The sequence below is a fragment of the Photinus pyralis genome, unplaced genomic scaffold (genome assembly GCF_008802855.1).
Source record: "Photinus pyralis isolate 1611_PpyrPB1 unplaced genomic scaffold, Ppyr1.3 Ppyr1.4_LG8, whole genome shotgun sequence".
Lineage (NCBI taxonomy): Eukaryota > Metazoa > Arthropoda > Insecta > Coleoptera > Lampyridae > Photinus > Photinus pyralis.
Genome location: NW_022170819.1, coordinates 8142792 through 8160009, shown reverse-complemented (window position 1 = coordinate 8160009; position 17218 = coordinate 8142792). Strand labels below are relative to the sequence as shown.

General features: G+C 38.5%; 3 protein-coding genes across 3 annotated transcripts; 1 reads left to right on the top strand and 2 right to left on the bottom strand.

Annotated features, from left to right (window-relative positions):
• Positions 1-170: 170 nt before the first annotated feature.
• On the bottom strand, positions 171-2234 carry LOC116178035 (trichohyalin-like). Its single transcript, XM_031497299.1, has 2 exons — positions 565-2234; positions 171-514 (listed from the first exon to the last, which is right to left on the bottom strand). The coding sequence occupies exons 1-2, from the start codon at positions 2133-2135 to the stop codon at positions 463-465; spliced, it is 1623 nt and encodes a 540-aa protein (XP_031353159.1). The 5' UTR covers positions 2136-2234; the 3' UTR covers positions 171-462.
• A 1678-nt stretch (positions 2235-3912) lies between these two features.
• Positions 3913-5423, bottom strand: LOC116178036 (kallikrein 1-related peptidase b9-like). Its single transcript, XM_031497300.1, has 4 exons — positions 5307-5423; positions 4952-5258; positions 4278-4897; positions 3913-4229 (listed from the first exon to the last, which is right to left on the bottom strand). The coding sequence occupies exons 1-3, from the start codon at positions 5347-5349 to the stop codon at positions 4465-4467; spliced, it is 783 nt and encodes a 260-aa protein (XP_031353160.1). The 5' UTR covers positions 5350-5423; the 3' UTR covers positions 3913-4229; positions 4278-4464.
• A 3323-nt stretch (positions 5424-8746) lies between these two features.
• LOC116178033 (protein smoothened) lies at positions 8747-17040 on the top strand. Its single transcript, XM_031497295.1, has 6 exons — positions 8747-9588; positions 10126-10545; positions 10630-10854; positions 10901-11102; positions 15645-15815; positions 15862-17040. Exons 1-6 carry the CDS (start codon positions 8937-8939, stop codon positions 16877-16879), a joined length of 2688 nt encoding a protein of 895 aa, XP_031353155.1. The 5' UTR covers positions 8747-8936; the 3' UTR covers positions 16880-17040.
• Positions 17041-17218: the final 178 nt, after the last annotated feature.

Sequence of the window (17218 nt, the reverse complement as noted above, 5' to 3'; positions counted from 1 at the left end):
GTCGTGTAACGATTTCACGTTATAAGAATTTTCCCAATATTTTAAAATAAGGTAAGTTACATAGTAAGCTAATATCAAACATTTTAGTAACTATGCTTTTCTTTTAGGTCCTTCGTTGCCGAATCAGTTCCGGTTAACAACGGTGCAAGGTAAGCAAAAAAAGGCAAGGAAATTTTTGTCTATGCTTTATTCACGACATCAATCATAAACTTTTGAGACTACATGATTTTAACAGTATTACCTACGTATATCTATATTAAATACAACAATGTATAATACTATGATGACGATGTTCTTTAATTGCATGAATGTGCCTATCCCAATTTCTCTCGTGAAAATGCAATTGAAGAACACGGTTGGTGAATTTTACTATGGGCGTATTGCTCTACTAATAGAAAAATAAATTTACAAGACCTTGATGTGTGGCGGGCAAATCATTTACTTATTGTTGTGTTACAGCCTTTAATATACCTTCTCTTTGACGCCGTGTAGGAAACTAGTAATTTTGGGAATTCTGCAAAAAGATTTGTTAGCCTAGCTCTGTTGACCAAAGTGGTGACTTACCCATATTTTTTGGTGTTGGATGTTGTTACAATTTGTATTAGAATTAAAATGCCAAATGTGGTGGTGAGTAAGTTGGACCATTTCGAGGCGTAGTTGTCGTAAGTGGCGGCGGCTGGGTGGTGGCCGCGAGGCGAGTCATCTAATGCTCGTCGGTCTGTTACTCGTATGTTGTTGTTGATGTCCACTGAGTCCTCTGAAGATAGTCTAGTTTCGCGTGTGTTTTGTCGACGGTTGCTGATGTCCGAAATTCGTCGTTCAGTTGTGCGCCTTTCCTGTTCGACAATGCGCCGATCAGTTTGGACAGTGCGGCGATCTTCTCCTAAACGGCGTTCTCGAGAACGAAGGACCGTGTTGCGTTCATCCAAATTTCGGGTGGTTCTACGAAATTCAGCTGAGCGCTCTCTTGAACGGTGTTTCGCTACACGTTCGTCACGCACTAGTCGCCTATCCCGATTATCAGCTGAGCGCTCTCTTGAACGGTCTTCCGTTGCACGCTCGTTTCGTACCGATCGCCTATCTCGATCATCAGCAAGCCGCTCTGTGCTATCGCGATCGGCACGGAATTTGCGCGATTGCATGGAGTTTTCATTCACTCGAGAACGGACTTCATTACGTTCGCGCTCCTCCCGTTTCCTATTGTTCGTCTGTCGCGAGACTCGCTCTAAATTTTGTCGATTCACTCGTTCACTCAACCTTACGTTTCGTCCACGTGATTCCCGGTTAATTGTGCGTTGGTCAATTTGTGATTCTCTTCCGTTAACTTCGCGCTGAGCATTGCGCCGTTCTACTCGTTCGGTTAACCTTACACTTGGAGGAGTAAGGCGCAACTCCACTGATCGTACTCGTCGAGAATTATCGCGTAGTTGTTCGGAATTACGGCGTTCTACTCGGTGAGTCAATCTGATATCTGATTCAGCATTGGTCCTTGTCAAACGCGTTTCCCGCTCGGGCGAAGTTCTTTCTAAGATCCGTGCCTGTCGGTCTCGAGAATTGCGTATTCGTGAATCCCGTCGTTCTCCAACGACGACTCTTCGTGTATCTTCGCCCATTCTATTTGACGTTTCAATCAGTCTTATGTCTCGTGAGTCGCGAAACCTGGATTCTCCACTTCGCGATTCGCGATCTAGGTTATCCACTAAGGCCCTTCTGGAACTTCGCGTATCGCGATTGATGGAAGCTCTAACTTGAAAATCACGACGGCTTTGATTTTCTGGAACGTTGCGCTCATTTGTGCGTTCTCCATGACTCAAAGTGCGACTACTTCTGGACAATCTGGGAAAGTCGAAATTTCGGGACTGTAGATCGTCGGAAATGCGGGAGTCACTGTCGACGATTCGCCGATTGTTGACGAGTTTTTCGCTACCAACTCGGTTTCTAACGTTCACCATACGAGTCTCTCGTTCCAAAAGTTGTGGCTCAAAGAAAATTTTACTTTGAAGTTTATCGTGCTTGACACATGCGTTTTTTGCATCGCATGGGCCGCTCTCAATATCTCCGTTGATGGATTTTGGAAAATAAAAAAATATTAGCAGAAACGTACTGGTGACAAATTTGCGTTTAACCGGATGCATGTTGGTTGGTCAAAAAAGAAAATTTCAGCTGTACCTCAGTGACTTGTATGGCTTGTCTTGGTTGGAAACGTTCTGGTAGAAACACGAAAACTGACTGATACTCTGTATTGGTGGCTTCCGCTTTATATACTCTGCAGAAGCTTAATTTCATGGATCGCTAAACTTTAACTCATTGAAATTCACTTAAGCAATTCAATCTCGAGTTAATGTAATTTTAATCCTATTTGTTAGGAGGTATTGGAAACCGGGGACGCACAAGGTTCTACACTGTTAAAGCGAACTGCACCAAACGATAGAAAGAGTCAAATTTCGAGTTGAAATCGCGACAATTACGGCGAAAATTTGCATTGAAAGTTATTAATCGATATTTCGATTGAAGGGCTGTAATATTAACAGTGCTAAACTGCCCAAATGTCAGTAAGAAGGGCAAATGAAACCGTTTTTAGCAGCGTATTGGTTAGCTACATGTGCAACTGCGGCGTCCAGATAACAGGATGAGATTTATTAAATTATGTAATACCATATGAACCCTTCTCGCTTATCGTCATTCTCAACGAGTTTTGCGTCGTTATTTCACTTCATTCGTTTTGTTTGGGATTTTTGCAATTTTATTTATATGACGTATACGCCTACATAATACGAGTATTCTCCAATGATACATTAAGCACTGAATAGTAAAATGTAGTTTTTAGTTTTGAAATCCGCTCCATATGTCTTCAATGAAGGGTGGTGCCCTGTCATTTTTACGGGCGAAACAGAGGCTAAGGGTTACTGAATTTAAATAAAAAGAAATTCGGAGTATCCCGATTTGTTTCTTTGATTAAAATTTGCAGTTAAATTTTTGTCAATTTCAAAAACTAAATTTCGCGTTAAATTTAGATATTTTGAAGTATCCTTAAAATCAGCATTTTTGTTACTATGTTATAATACCTATAGGAATTTTCCAAAAATGTTTAGAAAATTCCTAAGTATGTATGGAGCCACTAGTTTGTAATTTTATTATGAGGAAAACCTTCTTCATCTATTACCTACTCCACAATAATTTCATGTAAGTGATTTTTGATTACATGGGAAATCGTATTTAACTTTGGATCATGGCAAATTTACCACATTCACAGAGAGAAATCACGAAAATTCGATCTCAGTCGATCTGAGACCAGTCCTTATTCGATCGATTTTAGACAGTGTTTAGGACAAAGTAGTTATTTATGCATCAAGGGCATTAAGGCGATATTTATGCCGAGGGCGACAGAGCCCGAGGGATTATAAGTCGCCCGAGGGTTAAATATTGAGTAATGCCTGAGGTGCATACAACATTTTATTTTTCATCATTCCAAAGAATGCATTTGCAATATACAAATGTCATGATTATTGTTTGCCCAACATTAAAGTGCTCCATACGAATCAAGTTGCATCTTTTTTATGACATAATATAACTCCATCAATCAATTTGACAGGCCGTTTGAGGGCATAATGAGATGACAATCCATTATGCCCTCTCATTATGCCCTTGGGCGTAATAGACAGCTTCATATATCACATATGACAGATATAATTGACATATAATAGGCAAATGAAAAATAAACGTTTTTTAACTATAAGTATTAGTCTTTTCTTAGATCATGACAAATTTAACTTTTTTTTTGCTGATGATCAAACTTTGTCATGAAACCTTCAAAGGACTTTTTTATTAAGGGTCATCAATGGTACAAACAACTAGGTATACTGTATGTGTTATGGACAGGAATCAGTAATGTCAGCATCTAAAATCAAATGATTTAAAAGAAGAATAATGATTTATTATTGCATACAAATTAAATGAAACTACCCTTTTAAAAAAAAATCAATTAACAAAACTTAAGAAAACAAAAGATAACTTTTGAATCCAGCGTTAATTACAATCTTTTTCTTCGAATAAATCTTATATCCGTTGTAGTCGACACAGTTCCATTCCTCTGGGCCATACTCATGCACAAAAAAATCGCTCAACACTTCGCACGGATTTGCAATACCATTGTCAATAGCCTCTCTCAGCAGCTCTATTGCAATGACCTGCATTTTGGAAGTGAAACCTTCAACTTCTTGCACTGTAAGCTGTTCAAAATTGTTAGAGCGGGTAAAGTGAAAATCGTACTATACTACCTTGACAGGCTTCCCTTTTCCCGCTTCCGACAGCAATGCAAACGTGAAAAATACGCAAGCCACTTTCAAAAACATTTTCAAACTTCTCCGAATATTCGAAGAATGAGTTAATAAACGATTTTTGTGTAACAGATAACCTTCGACATTTCGTAAACAATGGACTACTGTATTATTTAGTTCAAGTAATCTATAAATCTTTAACGTACATCATAATGAAATCGAGGAAGTAACTTATTTTTGTATAGACGGTGATGCCGCATGGCAGAAAGCCCCACGATGTTAGCCCGATGAGATACCCGTTGGAAACTAGAGGCGATCCACTTTCTCCAGGGCAGAAGAGCCCGTCCTCCATCTTTTCGGTGCATAAAACTTTTGTACTCAAATTGTATTTGTCGCTCAGCGCGTTCTTGCACTCTTCCTCCGATAAAGTGTAGACGATCATGTAGTACAGTCCCTTGAACGAGTATGACTTAAAGAGTCGAGTCTGCACCTTCCAGCTGGACAGCATGGCCGCGCCCCATGTGTCTTCCTCATAGCTGAGAGGGATGGGCTGAACGGATTTTGTAAAACCGAGCCATGAGCGTAATTGCAGCAGTGCAAGGTCGCCACCTGATATCCCCCTGAAAAGAAAACCCTGCCTTTTACTGACTTACGCTACGGTAGTGAACACGAACCCTTTGTAATCAGGATGAATGACGATCACATCCACCTCCATCACTTGGACATCGATATCAAACGCGTGTCGGTACAGCAACCCGGTCACTACGCGAAAATGGTTTTCTGGTGGTGTTACACAGTAGGCTGTGGTGGTGACCCATGTCAAAGACAGAATGGCACCACTGCAGATGTGGATGTACTCTGAGTTCGCGATCTTTCTCTGTATTGATACTTGGTATGGGAATTGGTAGCGGATCGCTTTGTTTGCTGCTATTACGTCGCTGTCCAGATTTTGCAGGTCTGGTGAATGTTGGGCAATCGATGCTAATGACTGAAGTTAGTGCCATATTTGTTAAACCATACAATACTCACAGTACAACGTCGTTGCAAATATGAGCAGCACTCTGCGCAGCATGATAGTTCCCCATTGTCAATCAGTGGACATGTTTCCGCTTAAATGGATTCGCAACTGATACGAAAAATGCATATTGGGCACGTGTTTATCTCTATTACCAGTTTCAGTTTATTAATTTCAACACGTGTAGTTCGATAATAGCAACACGTTACACGATTGATCTAAAATTGGCCTTTTTCGGGACAGGTTGTTTGTCAGTTTTTAAAGACTTGTAACACTCTTGAATACCGGCTAAAGAGCATATTAGAAAACTCAGAACAGCGTTGAACGTACGTCTTTAATCTTTGTGTAGTCTTGTCTTGAGGCTCTGGTAAACTTTTTAAAACTCTGGAACGACCTTTAGTGGTTCAAAATAAGTTTAATGACTCTGGTACTTGTCAAGGTGCTAGAAGACGTTTGAAAGTTCTCAGTTAAACTCTTTCTGAAAGATTATTGGACACTCAAATACTCTTAAACGCTGTTAAACTCTCTGAAGGCCTGATAGAACGCTTTTAAGAGCTATTAAGGGCACGTTTGTTTAGAATATTGTTGGCTCAGATGACAAAACATAACGGAAATGTGGTAATACTTTCAAAACTGTCGAAGTAGTATTTTTTAAATGAACAATGAAATTGTGTGGCTTGAAAATTTTTTTGAGGCTCAAAGATTCGCAGATTATTTGGTTTTCTAGATTTTGAAATTCCAAATCATCCATTTTTGGTTTGCGCTGTCACTGCCATTTTCTCTATCCATCTGTACATGGCGAAATTAGTCCTACAGTTGCGCTTCTTTTTGTTGGACACGACCTTTTCTGAACGCCATAACTTCCTCATTTTTTCAGATATAGTCTTACATTATTTTTAGGTCAACGGAGGAAAAATTAGAGCATGTAGTGTAATTTGAGCCACCTGGCACTTCCGGTTCTGGAACAGCTCTATTCCAAATTTGAGATTACTTTTCTGACGAACAGCAAGTCGCAGAGGTTGCCGATACTCGTATTATATCTGTATGTTTTTATATTTTTTTGTGCCCTAGGGGAAGGGCCCGAGGACCATTTGAAATGTTTGAAACTAAAAAAACCTTTGTTTTTTGACTAAATCGGATTAGTGAAATCCAAAAATGAAACCGGTTTTGAGGTGCGGGTCATTTTGGTAATTTAAGGGTCGAAAAATTGCCAACAATTCGACATATCCCGAAAACATTCGCAACACGAGTTGATGCCTTTAACGTTTAGTAACTTGAAAATCTGGAATCTGAGCTAAGATAAACTTGCCTTGGCGGTACTACCTGAATGATGATTGAAAAATACCATTTTTTAGCTCCATTTCGGTGGGAAATCAACCAAAGACTGTGTGAATGCCCAAGAAGTGAATTTTATTTCTATGATATCACATACATTTTTCGAACTCTCCTCTTCCTAGGAACTTCTCTTTTTCTCAACCGTTTTCAATGTTCTATAACTTTTTAAAAACCTTTTCCTTAAAACCATTAAGTTAATTACTTATTTGGAAACTTAGGAATCTATTAAGAAGCAAATTTTCGAAATGATTCTAGAAATTTGTGTAGGAAATTCATTTTGAAAACGTCCTTAAAATCGCCTTGAGGATTATACTTAGAAAATTGTACCTACTACAAAATTTGTAGTAGGTAGAAATTGTAGGGAAATCTTCTCTAACGAATCATTCAGTTTTAGAAGCCTCTTTTAAATGAGAAGTCACTTTAGAAATCATAAATATGGTTTTCTATCAGTTTTACGAGAAGCCTTAACGCCTACCGCGATTTTAAAGCAAAACTCACAACTAAAACGTGTCACTAATATTTTAACAATCCAAAAGGATGTAAGTAAAAGCGTTCCGGAGAAATTAATTTCAAAAACAAACAAAATTACGGAACTGATCAAAATGCATTTGCGAAGGTAAAATATGCAAAAAATATCCCCACAAAATCAAGCGTTTACCTTAAAGTCCAGTCGTCTAGGTACTGAAACATGTTGTTAAATAGCAACGCAAATTTTTTTATTAAATTATTCGAAAGACTTTCTTTTTCTACAACCTTCAAAAATGATTCTATGTTTAAAAAAACGGAGAAAAAAATGTTAAAAAACTAAATTTTTTCAGTAAAACTTGATTTCATTAAAATGTTGACAGTGTACCTATATTAAACATAATAACCATGTATTATATCTGGTTTGATCCAGGAAGCTGTTCTGTCAAGAATTTGGCATCTGGTTTTTGTTTTGGAAAAAAAATCTGTCTTCATTTGTAAAAAAAACATTGGTTTCGTTGGTCTTGGTTTCTATGAAAATACGAAAATATATTCAGAGTGGTCTATTTAAAAAACATTTACCCCTAATGCTTAAAAAACCACAAGCAATTCGTTTTTGACTTCTCCTGAGAAAAAATCCTACATATTTGCCGATTATCTTTTTCATATTATTTCGGTACCGGGTACCAGGTTACCAGGTACAAAGTTTTGTCGGAATTTTTTCCTGTGGGAAAGGGAAAAGAGAACTTTCTTTTGGTACCGTATTCATACCACTTGAGCCTCTAGGAGAAAGTAATAATATCGTATGGTTTTAAAATAAAAATAAATGCATCTTAACAAATATCAAAATGAGGGGTTCATTAATGATAATAATTTATTACATTTATTTAATTTAATAATTAAATTAATTATAATAATCTTAAATACTTGTCCCATGATATTATGCTGGGGAAATTGATTCGATACAATAGTTCCTACGCTTGTGGCGTTACACCCTTACTCATAGTAATTTTTACCAAAAAAAATGCGGACCAATCTTTAAAAGTTTGCGGTGTTTTTTAGGTTACATCCCGTCTACCGCGTTCAACATTATAACATATAAAATTATTTCGCGAAATAAGTATGCATAAGGTAGGTAATTAACCGTGCACGTTTTTCAAAATACAAAGAGCCCGTATTGGGGCGTCGAGACAGGTTACAAATAGCATATTGTCAATTGTGGTAGCAGGCCTGGCCCTATTGATGTCTTTTATCCTTTGTAAGAAAAGGAAATTCCTTTCCTAAACCTGTTTCACCCTCTGGATTTGAAAAATGTATTTTTCTTCACAAGCGGAATTTTTTATAGAGGCGACCGGAAACGCATACTGTATCTTCAACGTGCTTAATTTAGAAATCTTCTTTAATTAACCACTTTATTCAAATACGCACGTGCGTTTCGTTTCAAATTGCTCATTCCTTTATAAATACCAACCCTTTTCTATCGAGAACTCGAGGTCGCCCACTGATGCTAAAAGTCGTCTTTTACGACACCTTTCGAAAATATAAATGAAAGTTCTTTTTGGGCGGGAAGTTAATACCCGCCACTGCTGCTAATTACAAAGAAAATGCGGGCGGCACAGTCGTCCTTTTCTAGCTAATGTGAACGTCCTCTTCACACACCAGAAATATGCGCTTGCGGGTGGTCCCTGTATCTTGCTCTTCTTTACGTACACCAATCGGTGCATTTGCCGTCTCACAAACAGTTGACTTACGCATGCTTTACTTAGCGCAATTTTAAAATAATGAGACTGCTTTAATAATTTAAATGTTTCGCGTTAGTTTTAGTGAATTCGACTGATTTGAGGATGAAACCGGTGATATTTCTTTGTAATTTTAGTATAATACAAGCCGTACTGGTCAGGACCCCAATGTTTGACCAAAACAACACTTTGGAAAATGGGAGTCTAGGGACAGGGGATCAAGTGCAGCACATTCGGCATGTGGACTCGAAACGATTCCGGTCCAAGGACGGTTTCATGCACGATCGTTACCCACTACTGTCCGACATCAACTTGAAGTACTGTCAGCGGCCTGCTACGTGCCAGAATCTGAGTCAGACGACCTGTATGGGCTCGAAGCTCCCCTACGGCTCGACCAGCTTAGATTTAACAAACACCAGCTCGCAAGAAAAAGTGCTCGAGCAGTTGTTGGTCTACAAGTACATTCGGTACCTGCCGAAGTGTTGGGCTGTAATACAACCGTTCCTCTGTGCCTTGTATATGCCTCGATGTACCGACGGTATGGTCGACTTACCGTCAATGGAAATGTGTCGCATCACTCTACGTCCGTGCAAGATCCTGTACGACAATGGCATCTTCCCCGAGTTTATTAAATGCGAGGATAAGGAGTTGTTCCCTTCCATGTGTAAGAACGACATTCACGATGTGAAATTTAACATGACCGGATTTTGTATGGATCCGTTGGTTAGAGTTGATCGAGCTGATCTGGCTTATTCTGGTACGTTGCAATTTTAAGTAGCTGTATTAACCACAGGCACCTGTAGAGTACTTTGTGAGCAAAACAACTGTGGGAAAATAGGAGGCCTGGATGTGTGACAGCCCCCCCCCCCCTTCGCAATGCAAGCGGGGGTTTCTAGAAAATTTTGAACACAAGGGGTGCTCCATACCCCCAATATGTGTACATCCTTTCCCATTTTCGGATAAAAATTTTACAGGTTTTTTTGTATTTTTCATTCAGATTTTAATTAGAGACTGTCATTATTGTAGAACTACATACAATAAATAGTTAATGTTTGTAGATTGTAGGGAAAAAGAAGAAACCATAAAACGGCAGGGGAGGGGGGGGGGTTGTAGTGCAAAGCTTCCATATTTTGAATAAATTGAATTGATTTGATATGAAGCATTAACTTATTCAATTTAACTTCTCTTTTAGTTGTTTGGTAATGCATTTGTGCTTAATTTGGGAGGTGTCAAAAAAGAACTTCATTATTGTATAGGTACTGAGAGCTATGGTATTAACTGACAAAATTTCCAGATATTGACGACTGTGGACTGCAGTGCAAAGATGTTTTGTACACTGACGAAGAGCACAGACAAATTCAAAAGTTAATGATTTACTGCGCCATCATTTGTATAATACTCAACTTCTTCACCATCATCACTTTTATAATCGATTGGAAAACTGCGAACAAGTACCCGGCCTTGGCGATATTTTACCTCAACGTCTGTTTCTTCATCTCGTACTGCGGATGGTTTATTCAATTTTTAAGCGGGGACGCTCACGAAGACATAGTTTGCAAGAAGGATGGAACGTTACGCAAGCACGAGCCGAGCGCTAACGAGAATTTGAGCTGTGTAACCGTCTTTGTTATGGTTTACTACTTTTTGATAGCTGGTATGGTTTGGTTCGTCATTTTCGCGTATGCTTGGCACATGAGTTCATTGCAAGCTCTAGGTATGATGGCCTATGTACTCTCACTCCGTGAAAATATTTTCTGGAGTGGGGGAGGCTAGAGATACATCTAATTGTGACATTTAGGCAAGATACAAGAGCGGGTGGATAAGAAAAGGGCATACTTCCACCTAGTCGCGTGGAGTCTGCCCTTAATTTTGACCATAACCACAATGGCAATCGGCGAAATCGACGGTGACTACGTGCTCGGCATCTGCTTCGTCGGTTGCATCAATTCTGCCGCACGCATAGGCCTGCTACTGACCCCGTTAGCCGCGACCATATTTTCAGCCGGTTACATTGTCGTTCGCGGTAAGTTTCCGCTGGACGCACTAATGCGGTAACGCTGAACTTGTAGGTTTATTGGTTTTGATCCAAGTGAAGATAGACAGCAAGAATGTAATATCGGACCATTCGAGCAGGAAAATTCGCTCGAACATTGTTCGAATGGGCGTATTTGCACTGTTCATGGTTATATTTTGTATAATTACATTTGTGTATCACATCTATGTGTTTGTCAATTCAGAAACGTGGACAAATAGCCTGCACAATTATGTAATGTAAGTATTCTAAAGGTGAGTGTATCTATATGACCGATTCTGCTGGCCAACTTCACACTGCTGAGGAATGTCATGGGAAGGAAGGGCTATTTTCTTTTCACTTCGGGCTAAACAGCTGCAATAGTTGTTGGAATCTCGGTTTAGTTCAGAACAGCCCAAAGATCATTTTACTCTTCAGAAATTTTGATTTTAACACAATAGTAGAGACTACTCATTAAATTAAAGCACATTGTTTTGTGTTTTTGCAATGGATTTTCTGTGATCTGATCTTTGTAACGTAATTGAATATGGCTGAAGGGATTTTCTTTGGTTTGCGCGCACTTTTTCGGTGTATTATGACGTCATCACAATTAGCTCAATTATTATTACCACTTTGTTTTTGTACTTTCACTATATAACACTGCAGTGACTTGAATTTAAGATGCAACATGGCGGCTGCATGCAAAGCTTTTAGCTCTTATTATCGCCACTGTCTCGTATGAAGTCACTGGAAATAACACTACCTAGCCGCCATGTTGCATTAAAAATTCAAGTTCCTTAAATTCCAAAAAGACTTACTTACACATATGTTGAAGACACATAAACTTTGCGTACGGATCAACAAAATTAATCATAATTAACCATGAGAAATCTATCTGGATCGTTAAAGGGTTCTAATAAACACACGAGTTACAAGAATTACCCCAGAATTTATTCTCAAAATCTTAAGTTAAACACAAAATTCTAGCAAACAAAGTGGACTTTAACAATGTCCGTTTCACAATCCAAGGAAATGTAATTTTTCTGCATTGAATTGGACTAGCTAGCCAAACATGGCTGTTCAAACAACCGACGAATAACTTCAATGAAACCCCCTTCACCCAAATTTCACGTCTGACTACCTGACTAAAAAAGCGTTATGAACTTTACTTGTCGAACAATACGAAACTTAACGCAGGACACGCGTACTCTAACCTTTCAACGTACAGCACCCCGGCCGCGTAATTGACAAAAGGCTCCCTTCTTACACCAACTTCAGAATTTAAAGTCCTCTTAATTCTAAAATTCTAAAATTTTCATCCAATTCATTGATACGTAGCAACTACAACAACCAATCCCGCCGTGCGTTCCTTGTCCCTCCTTAACGTCACGTATCCAAATATTTACGCGAAATTCTCTTATCTCTAATAACACAGTTTTGCCTATTAAAACAAAATAAACAATAAATTGCCTTTCCTTTAACAATTCTAGGAAATAATCTTTTACAAGGAAAAACAAACCACTTGGATAATAGTTGAAACACAATACAGTAGAACCCCGATTATCCATACGCGGGTTATCCGGGCACCGGTTTATTCGTGCCACGATTTCCCTTAATTGAAATTACATTTTTGAACTTGACACTTTAAATTTACGCAGCATGCATCAGAAGATTACTGATTAACTGATCAAACATTTTCACACAGACCAAAGAGACTGACTTTTTTTTAAACGCATAGCTATCTAAAAATATTCGCTTTTTTTGAAAAGTTAATTTATCAGTGTAAACATTTTAGTATGGATGTTTAAGTACAAATTTTCTTGTATAAAAAAATTCTATTTTTATCCTTTTTAGTACATACATACAGTGATATTCATGGAGAAGTAGACATACGGATTTCGTATAGGAATTTCCTGTCTAAAGTCTTCTAAAGGACGCCTAAGTTTATGTTTTACCAAAATAACTACCTACAACAAATGAAGATCTGCCTGTCATATTAATTAATTTGAATATTATCGCTTTGACTTCTGTATTCTAATTTTCGTTCGTGCGCAATTCAACTAAAGAAAAAGTTGATATTTCCAATTGGTATAATGCCGATATCAGTTAAAGAAACTTAAGAGATTTATTTTCTGTGAAGTCAAAGCAACAATATTCAAATTAATAATTAATATGACAGCCAGATCTTCATTTGTTTCAAGAAGTTATTTTGGTTGCATAAAATTAGGCGTCTTTCAGAAGACTATCATTTGAAAGTAGGCATAGGAAATCTCTATGTCTACTTCTACATGAATATCACTGTGTATAATATGTTCTTATATGAGAAATAAATATGAAATTGGATTATCCGTGCTTTTTAATTATCCGTGTTTAGTCCGGGCCCGTAGAGCACGGATAAGTCGGGGTTCCACTGTATTTGCTTTGTGTTTACACGTAAAGAACCCAACAGAATAATTAGATAATTTAGGGGAAAAAATTGACTATTAATTACCCCGTTATTAATTCAGGCGTCTGGACCAATTAACATTGTTTACATAGCAATATACCCGATGCAACATGGCCGCCGATCTCAACAACCAATCAAAAATTAGACCTCCTATTGGCGCCACTGTGTCTATACTGAAAATAACACCGGATTACAGCGCCGTCTGGTTGTGCCATACTTCCAGAGATCAAGAATCGTCACTGGGGATTTTAAAAGAGTTCTTGGAATTACTTGGAATTTAGTATAAAATTCTTTGATGTGTCAAAAGCATTTGTTATTTCCCACTGATTTTCTTTATGAAAATACTAGCTGCCCGACCCGGCTTCGCAAGGGTGTTTATAATTTTCGTATTCGTGGTTACATGGTGGGATGGATGTGTATGATGTTGGTTACAGAAAAAATAATACTTAAAGTTTGGATTGAAACCCCTTTCCCGAATTATATTTGCACCAAAAAATGATGTCATTTGGAATACATATCAGTCACCCCTGACGAAGTTCTTTCCTCGCTAGTTTCTGCTCTGGCATGAGGAGTTGGAAAATTTGAGCAGACATTATTGTTCATGCTCCGATTTTCCTTATGTGGGGTTATCCTGAATCGAATCTCTACCCCATCTAAATTGATTCCACCAATATTTTACTTGAAAATAAGATGGGCAGTTAGTACCATGATACACCTGGGTGATTCTTTCATGGATAATTTACTCACCATGCCCCTCTTTAGTGAGGCACTTTATAACCGTGCGAGGGAATTTTTTTTCGAAATTGGTTTCTAGTCTATAACTTTTGATTGAGAAGTCTGATCGAAAAAGTACGAATTGATTTGGATTCTACGCACCCAAATTAATAAGAAAAAGTGTTTTCCCGAGAAAATTTGGTGTAGTCGATTTTTGGTAAAAAAGGAAGGTTATACACTGCCTTTTTTTGAACCCCGAAATAAAAATTGTCTCAGATCGACCCGGAAAAAAAATTTTCTTATAGAATGTTGCCTGTAGAATCCATAATTTCAAACAGTTCCAAGATTGGGCTACTAGTTCAAAAGTTACAGCCCTTTGAATTTTCTTTCGAAATTGGTTTCTAGTCTATAACTTTTGATTGAGAAGTCTGATCGAAAAAGTACGAATTGATTTGGATTCTACGCACCCAAATTAATAAGAAAAAGTGTTTTCCCGAGAAAATTTGGTGTAGTCGATTTTTGGTAAAAAAGGAAGGTTATACACTGCCTTTTTTTGAACCCCGAAATAAAAATTGTCTCAGATCGACCCGGAAAAAAAATTTTCTTATAGAATGTTGCCTGTAGAATCCATAATTTCAAACAGTTCCAAGATTGGGCTACTAGTTCAAAAGTTACAGCCCTTTGAATTTTCTTTCGAAATTGGTTTCTAGTCTATAACTTTGATTGAGAAGTCTGATCGAAAAAGTACGAATTGTTTTGGATTCTACGCACCAAAATTAATAAGAAAAAGTGTTTTCCCGAGAATTTTTGGTGCAGTCGATTTGTGGTAAAAAAGGAAGGTTGTGTACACTGCCTTTTTTTTCGGGCCTCAAAAAAAATTGTCTCAGATCGACCCGGAAAAAAATTTCTTATAGAACGTGGCCTGTAGAATCCATAATTTCAAACAGTTCCAAGATTGGGCTACTAGTTCAAAAGTTACAGCCCTTTGAATTTTTTTTCGAAATTGATTTCTAGTCTATAACTTTTGATTGAGAAGTCTGATCGAAAAAGTACGAATTGATTTGGATTCTACGCACCCAAATTAATAAGAAAAAGTGTTTTCCAGAGAAATTTTGGTGTAGTCGATTTTTGGTTAAAAAAAAGGAAGGTTATACATTGCCTTTGAATTAACTGGCAAAACTGTCCATTGTTTTGAAGCCATACAGAATTACGCCACTATATAAGGGAGGTTTGTTAAATTTTAAACCTTTATTTAACCAATCTATCAAAAATTCCCTGTTCTTATTTAGTCAGCAAGCCCTTAACACTATTAATTTTGAATAATGGCATTCGAGTTCTAGACCTAAGCCTTTATTAAAGCTTTTTTGCAAGGATGTGAATTGAATTTACATCCATAGAAACAGCAAACGGCAGATTCAAAAATTCAGTACCTATCTATTTATAACCAAAATAGCTAACTGGTGTTTCTGTGGCGTAGTAGAGTAGAGTATCTCTCTATCTTTTTTTTGAAACTTTTCCCAGAAAGTCAGCATCGGTCTTATATGATTATAGTGTCACCTTATAATCCAACATGGCTAACATTATATTTTTCTTGTTGAGTAGGACTACTAATCATACCGCATCTAATTAACTTTGTCGCCAGATGCAAGCTGACAAGTTTAAGCTCTGATCTTACGCAATGTAAAATAGAAGCGCGACCTAGCGTCGCCATGCTCCAACTGCAGCTGCTGGCCGTGTTTGGTAGTGGGTTGGCAGTGGCCTCGTGGGTTTGGTGTACCGCAACCTTTCACGTTTGGACGCGCTACTTCAGACGGTAAGCAAATTAAAATCGCCGCAACACTTGATTTTGATAGTTGTAGAAAATTTCATTGCGAAATAGAAAAACCGATGAAATATCAAAAGCACAAAATAATAGCACAAGCTTTTGAAAAACGCAAAATCTTCAACCAAGGGCGCAAGATTTCCATCGAATGTCAGCCGCATACTGATCCGGTAGGCCTACATTTTGATCTAAACAGTGCTGCTAGTAACGATCTCAGCACCACGTGGGCGGCCAATCTACCACGATTGGTGAACCGTAGGTGTGCAGTTCCCAACGAAGTGATGAACTACTCCGCTTCGAGCAACTCAGAGATGAGTTACAGCTTGCAGCAAATCAGCATTGAAAGTCGACGAAATTCGGGCGAAAGTCAGCTCTCGGTGCAAATATCCGAAGTGACTGCGAAAATCAACAGGCGTATGCATCGAAATCGGCCGAGACGTAAACGAAACGTCATACGTCGCTCCCGTTCGCGAGTGGGCCGAAGACGGAACAGCACAGCCAGCCTGGATTCGCAACTCGGCAGTCAACTGCACAACATCTTCAACGTACCTGACGCAAAACACACATTACCCAACCTGACCAAGCGGAGAATCGCGAACGCAGGCCTAGACGAGCTGCTGGCGAACGCAAAACTAATCCTACCCCTAGATAAAAACCACACAGACGACGAAAACGTCTCGGTAACCATTTCTGAGAGTAAATTTAACGTCGTAGTCAACCACAGCAACAACAACCTCGACTTAAGCGACCAATTAATAATGAAATCCTTGCACCAAGATCTGCACATTAACAACCATTATTCGGACGAATCCGACGATTCCTCCACCGATAACTCTTCGGCGCCGGAGTTAAAGCAACTCCTTCAGAGCTCTCTCAATTCTGCTGTCTCTACGGGCACGCAGAATCGTTCAAGTAAACAATCAAAAACCTCAATCGATGTTGCCGTTCAGGCGAACGCTAGCGAAATTGTCACGCAGACTGCGGCATTAGAGAATGAATCTAAAAAGAAAGGGGAAGGGAAACATAAAACAAAACGAAGAAGTAAACGGAAATGAAACGAATTGCTGTGACAATACAAACTGTGATGCTGATCTCTTTTAATTATTGTAGTATGTGTAAGTATCAAGGAGACATTGTCGACGTGCAATAATAAGCAGTTAGTTTTGATGTAAGACGGTTGGCTCTAGTATAATACATCACTCTGAATCTTATAATAAAGCAGTTTATATGTTTTAACGTTAATTGCGTATCAAGATGTATGTGATTTCGCGTAATCTCCTCGTTCTGGTTTAGGGTTCTTTTGTGTTGCTTTTAATTGTTCAGTTCACAGAAGGGCTACGGTCCTAATGGCTTCCGCCTGGCTCCTTGTGGGACCAGTTCATGTTACCTACAAT

Coding starts and splice junctions, on each gene's coding strand:
- LOC116178035 (XM_031497299.1), bottom strand. CDS start 2,135: ATGCATCCGGTTAAACGCAAATTTGTCACCAGTACGTTTCTGCTAATA. Junction 515..564: donor TCCAACACCAAAAAATATGG/GTAAGTCACCAC, acceptor ATCTTTTTGCAG/AATTCCCAAAATTACTAGTT.
- LOC116178033 (XM_031497295.1), top strand. CDS start 8,937: ATGAAACCGGTGATATTTCTTTGTAATTTTAGTATAATACAAGCCGTA. Junction 9,589..10,125: donor AGCTGATCTGGCTTATTCTG/GTACGTTGCAAT, acceptor CAAAATTTCCAG/ATATTGACGACTGTGGACTG. Junction 15,816..15,861: donor TGGACGCGCTACTTCAGACG/GTAAGCAAATTA, acceptor TGATAGTTGTAG/AAAATTTCATTGCGAAATAG.
- LOC116178036 (XM_031497300.1), bottom strand. CDS start 5,349: ATGCTGCGCAGAGTGCTGCTCATATTTGCAACGACGTTGTACT. Junction 5,259..5,306: donor ATTTGCAACGACGTTGTACT/GTGAGTATTGTA, acceptor TTCAGTCATTAG/CATCGATTGCCCAACATTCA. Junction 4,898..4,951: donor ATTCATCCTGATTACAAAGG/GTTCGTGTTCAC, acceptor TTTTCTTTTCAG/GGGGATATCAGGTGGCGACC.